At 43.9% G+C, this 6,175-nt stretch overlaps 1 protein-coding gene across 1 annotated transcript in view; it reads left to right on the forward strand.

Annotated features, from left to right (window-relative positions):
- CUNH10orf53 (chromosome unknown C10orf53 homolog) overlaps positions 1-6,175 on the forward strand; it is a 17,394-nt gene that overhangs the window by 10,493 nt on the left and 726 nt on the right. The window contains 1 exon segment of the mRNA XM_003801662.1: positions 6,121-6,175. Within this exon segment, the coding sequence (XP_003801710.1) occupies positions 6,121-6,175 (55 nt within the window).

The following is a 6,175-nucleotide window of genomic DNA, read 5'->3' on the forward strand; positions in this document are numbered from 1 at the left end:
CACAGAGGCAGCAAGGGAAGACAGGGCTGACAGATGGCGGGAGGGTGGAGGGGGTCCCTTTGAGGGGCAGAGAGAGTTCAGAGGGGCAGCCAGAGGAGGAGAGTACCCGGAGGCACAGGAGGCAAGTGAGGTGGGATTTCAAGAGAATTAAGTAGGAGTTATCTCCAGAGAGGGATAAATTAGTGGCTGGCAAAGAGCTTAGAAACATAATACCTTGGTACCCTTTCTATGGGAGGGGAAATTGAGCGTTGATCTTGGAGGGCAACATAGCAGTGTCCATAAAATGTAACCACAGACTATAGAATCCAGCTTCCTGTTGCTCAGCATTTTCCTTATAAAAGAAAGAAAAACCTCACACGTGCAAAAGGAGGTATGCTACAATAGTTTCCTGACAGTGAAAAATTGGAAACAATAAGAAAAAAGGAACGGGCGAATAAATGGCAGCACATGGGCAACGTTAAGCACAGTAGGCGGGTGAAAAGGACCGCAGCAGCTCCGGGCATGCGCAGGGCTGGGGCGCCGCAGCGCAGGGGCGCCCCACGATCCCACTGCCACTGAGAAAAGAGATGGAGAGAGGAAGACTTTTAAAATTCTGCCCTCTTGTATAATTCTTAAAGTATTTAAAAAGTTACTAGTCTGTATTACATTTACAATCTGATAAAATGTTAGAGTGTGAAATACACATATTTTCTTACCAACAAAAGTGTATTCTAGAAGCAAAACAGAAGATAGGTCAGAGAGGGGTGGGGATGTGAGCCAGGGAGGCCGTCAAATATGTGGATGCTTCCTGACCTCTGGAAGGGCGTCTGTGGAGCCGGGCTGCAGGCTTCCCCACGGGAGGAAAGGAGTGGTGGGCACGAGGTGGCAGAGAGTAAAGGCTGCAGGTACAGGCAGAGGCCGCTCCTGCAGCAGGGGAGGGAAGGAGTGTTTCGATAAGACCAAGGGGAACATTTTTATGGTTGAAGGAAACTTGAGGATTGCAAGGTATTAGCAGGTGGTTGATTTGTGAAGTAAGCTGTGTGTGGCAGCCAACATTTACCCACGACCAGGGTGTTAGCCGCAAAGCAGGGAACATCTGTCCAACACACACACACACACTTTCAACCTGACACTAATATCACAGCCCTCAGATGTGGGACCTCCTCTGCAAAATCTCCATCCAAATTCTGTGTATTTCTTTAAAAATTATATCCCTTTATCCTTTCCTGAAGCCCTGCTGGCTTTGAGAATATGCCTGATGTTTTCTGAACTTACTATGCCTTAAGCAAACAGAAAATTGTTCTTCTTTCTTTTTTAACCACACATTATAAGAGCTCAGCAAAAACGTCTCCACTATGGTCTCAATACTGATGAAGCTAAACTAATGTGTAACAAATAGTTCTGAGTAATTTCTCCGGCCATGGTTGCTCCTGGCCCACTGCTTACGTCTGTCAAATGACCCCCTCTAAGGAATTGGAAGCAACTGAAACCAACTCTTAAAAATCATACCCACTCTTATTTAGCTAAGACACCCTGTGTACCATTCTCCTGTCCCTAGCTCTGAATTAATGGTGATTAGCATGGCTTCTGTGCCTGTAGAGGAAGGAGGGGGTCTGTGTACCTTGACTTCCTGTCCAGTCACATTTAAATCACTCGCAGATGGAGCAGGATTCCACCTGCACTGAGAAGGCAGAGGCTTATCTGCATCCCTTCGGTTTATCTAGATCCCCCTTGAAGAATGAGGTGCCACTTCAAAGAGGTAGGTGTTCTGTGGGTGGCCTTACAGCTTCTGGTTGATTTATGCTGGAGTTTAGCCGTTGCCTTTGTAGAGACTTTGTTTCAGGGAGTATATTTATCTGACCTTTCTTTGAATAGACAACCCCATAGCAGCTCATAGGAAAAAATGGGTCCTCCATGTAGAGAGATGGCATTTGGATGAGCTGCAGGAATTCTGGGCCTTCTCTGTGTTTGATCCCTTAAGGCTGCACTGGTCTCCACACAGCTGGGCTCAGCACCTCGCAGAGGATGGGAAGGGACCGGGCATCTTGAGGCTGAATAGATGACATAGACCAGCAGTTGTCAACCTGTGGGTCGCTACCCACAGGAACTGTATTAAAGGGCCATGGCATTAGGAAGATTGAGAACCACTGACATAGACTCTGAGGCAGCTTATTCCTTTATGAAGAATCAGAGTGAGGTCACTTGGGGACCAAAAGAATTGCAGGCAGTGCCTAGCACCATTCTGAGTTTGGTAACTCAGGGAGCCTGTGTTACTGCCTGAGAGCTGGAGGACTGTGGGTGGAGCTGGGATGAGGGACAGCCCTGAAGGACGCAAGCACCTGTGCTGTGTGATGTTGGAGAAGGTGAAGTAAGGGGCCATATGGTCTTTTAAGAAGATTTCTTTCCATTGCCCCTCATTTGCTTACAGATGTGGTGGGTCGCCATTACCCAGCACCCCCAACTCCACAAGGCTAGTGAGAAGGATTGCAAAGTATTAGCAGGTGGTTGATTTGCAGGCCGGGCATGGTGGGCTGAAGGTGCTGGCCTCGGGGGGGACCGTGCCTTGCCTACCTGAGACAGTCCCTCCAGACCCCTTGGTCTTTAGAGAGTTGGCCTTGGCTGTGAGCAGGAGAGCGGCGGCACCTGGCCCCACGAGGCAGAGGCGGAAGGTGGGAATGGAGAAGCTGTCCTGCTACTAATTTCTTCCTATCAAGTTGAAGTCCACTCCCCAGGAGTTTCTTCACATAGCTGCAGCCTCTCCCGCTGAGAGGGCACTGCTCGGGGAGCCTGGGATCCCCAAAATCTCTGCCTCCAGGCTGTTTTTATGTCCCCTAGTGGGTTCACAGTCATTGCAGACCAGCTGGGCCACTTCATTTAAACAAGTCATGGTACAAGCACACCGTGGAATACTGTTCAGCCATAAAAAAGAGGAAGACTTCACCTCTTTCGTAATATCCTGGATGGAGTTCTTCTTAGTAAAGTATCACAAGAATGGAAAAGCAATTATCCAATGTACTCAATACTAATATGAAGCCAGTAGATTATCTGATGCATACCCACAGAGGAGAAAAACTCATTTTGATTCAAGTTGGGGTGAGGGGTAATGAGGGAGGGGAAGGGGTTAGGGTGCTCTCACTGAATGGGCATGGGAGGGGAGTGTTGGGCACACCTTTTGTGTGGGGGACATAACCACAAGAGGAACTCTACCTAACAAAATCAAATATTTTGACCTGAATGTTTGTACCCTCACATTAACCTGAAATAAATTTACTTTAAATAAAAAAGCAAGAAAAATGAACCAGTTACTGGATGGGACGTTTTAAACATTATAAAATATTAATTCTTCCAACATTAACTTATAAATAAAATGCAATTCCAATTGGTTTGGACTCTTTTAAAAATAAAATAAATAAACAAGTAATAGGCCCAAGCTGTGTGCCTTCCTCAAAGATGTTTAAGAGCAAGACACTTAAATAGGATACAATATTATAAATATGCCAATGAAAAAGATGCAGGTGTCCTTGAGAGAGGCATTAGCTGATACAGGTCAATTAGGGCCACCACTGGGTGCCCAGAGAACATTATCTTGTTAATGGAGCACCTCTGCTGCGTCTCCCTCTGAAGTTCCTTTCCAGAAGTGAAATTAAAATCACACAATTAAAATGTTCACAGTTGGGGCTGGATGTTCTTGAACTGATTGTAAGATGAAGTGGACACGCCAGCATTTTGAAACAGCAATTGTCTCTGTCATTAAATGCAATTAACTGACATAACTGTCTGCTTTTCTCCAGTCCAATCAGTAAGACTTGATTGAAATGCTAAAACTTTAAAAACAATGCCACCTATTCTCTTTCCATCCTCACCGAAATTCTCACCACCATCAGAAGACTGCCAAGGGTGGTTATAAGCCCATCCGCTCTGGTATCTATACCTTGGGGTGAACATATCCAGAAACCAGGGAGAGAGAGCATATCTACTCTAAGGTTAATGCTATAGGGTGAACATACCAAGAAAACTGGGGAGAAACTAGTTGGAGCGGATAGAGCTCTAGTTTACTCAATGCACATCATTTCTTCTGAACCACGTGGCCTTGCATTTCCCAGGCATTAGACATTAGACATTATTAGGCATTTTCACATTAGACATTATGCCTAATAATCTTTCCATAGCTGAAGTCAAGGGAAGGAGCCATTGAATGGAAGTGACAACTAAAATGAAGATTCCAAAGGTGAGAATAAAAACTTAATTCATTAGACTTTTTTAAAAAAACTTATTTTGTATTTTAGATAATCTGGAAAATGTTAAAAGAAAAAAAGGGGGGGGGAAGTTTCAATAAACACTCTAGTGCAAATATCCTTATGGTAAAATGGTGTGTTGTTTTTTTTTTTCCAAATTCACCCCAATGCCCATCAACTCATGAATGGATTAATAAACTGTGGTATATGTACACCATGGAATATTATTCAGCAATAAAAAAAAAGATGGAGACTTTATATGTTTTGTATTTACCTAGATGGAGTTGAAGCACATTCTCCTTAGCAAAGTATCATAAGAATGAAAAAGCAAGTATCCAGTGTTTTCAATACGAATATAAACCAATAGATAAACATGCCACACCTTAGCCCACACAAGAAAAGAACACAGTGAATTCAAATGGGAGAGGAGGGAGAGTAATTGGTAAGCTCCCCCACAATGTAAGGGTATACAGCACACTCCCTGGGTAAAGGGCTCAACTACAACTTGAACTTTACCTAAGAAATGCAAACAACGTAATCATTTGTATCCTCTGAAATTATTTTTAAAAAGGGAAACATTTCATATAAACATAGAAAATCACCGTATTTTCTTCTCCCATACATACCTATTTTAATTAATATTGAATATATATTTCAATATGTCATGTATATTTGTATCTTGATTTTTTGCTTAGAAGCATTTTGCTTATAAGTGTTAAACACTTCATGAACATTTTTAAATGTTCAAATAAAATCTCATTATATGGACATATCATCTTCTTATTATTGTAAGTTTTTCTATGATAATAGAAAATAGTATTTTTCCGAGAGCATCTTTATTTATTTATTTATTTATGGAGACAGAGTCTCACTATGTCATCCTCAGTAGAGTGCTGTGACGTCACAGCTCATAGCAACCTTAAACTCTTGGGCTTGTGCTATTCTTTTGCCTCAGCCTCCCACATAGCTGGGACTACAGGCTCCCACCACAACGCCCGGCTATTTTTGTTGTTGTTGTAGTTGTCATTATTGTTTAGCAAGCCTGGACTGGATTCAAATCATCAGCCTCAGTGTATTGGGCTGGAGCCCTAACCACTGAGCAATGGGGGCCAAGCCCTAGAAAATATTATTTTTCTATGATAATAATACAGAAAAGGCTTTTTTCTTTTTTCTTTTTGAGACAGAGTCTCACTATGTCATCCTGGGTAGGGTGCTGTGGCATCACAGCTCACAAGAATCTCAAACTCTTGGGCTCAAGTGATTCTCTTGCCTCAGCCTCCTAAGTAGCTGGGACTACAGGCACTTGCCACAATGCCTGGCTATTTCTTGTTGCAGTCGTCATTGTTGGTTAGCTGGCCTGGGTCAGGTTCGAATCCGCCACCTTCGGTGTATGTGGCTGGTGCTGTAACCACTGTGCTATGGGTACTGAGCCAGAAAAGACACCTTGTTGGAAAAATCTTCCTGTACCTGCTAATTTTTTTTTCCTTAGGAAGGCTTCTTTTAAGTGCAATTTCCTGTACCAGAGATCAGAATAGTTTTTTGAAGCTTGAGGTATGTACTGCCAAACTGCCCTCCAGAGAGGTGACCAATTGCATTTCCATCAGCAGGGTGATCCCCCAGTCCCTTTCATGGCTCAGGCTTGTCTCTATAGGATCAAGCCTCTGGAAAGTTCTTAACAGATCATCTGGTTCTGGGGCAAACAACAATCAAGAGCTGAATTCCCAGGCCTCTGGCCCTGCCACCCATCAAAGGTAAGGGAGCAGGGCCAGCACCAGCGAAATGCCTGGCAAGGTGATTAGTTATACCCATAAGCACCTAGGGGAAGGCAAGCTACACTCATCCTGAGGACAGCTGCCTATATGGAAGTCTGATCCTAGGTTACCCACCTCCCTCTCTGTCTTTGCAGCTGTGCTGGCCAATGATGGACACCAGGTCATCCTAGAGAAGATAGAAGACTGGAA

This window comes from Otolemur garnettii, unplaced genomic scaffold (genome assembly GCF_000181295.1).
Source record: "Otolemur garnettii isolate 467f Iridium unplaced genomic scaffold, OtoGar3 scaffold00217, whole genome shotgun sequence".
NCBI classification, from domain to species: domain Eukaryota; kingdom Metazoa; phylum Chordata; class Mammalia; order Primates; family Galagidae; genus Otolemur; species Otolemur garnettii.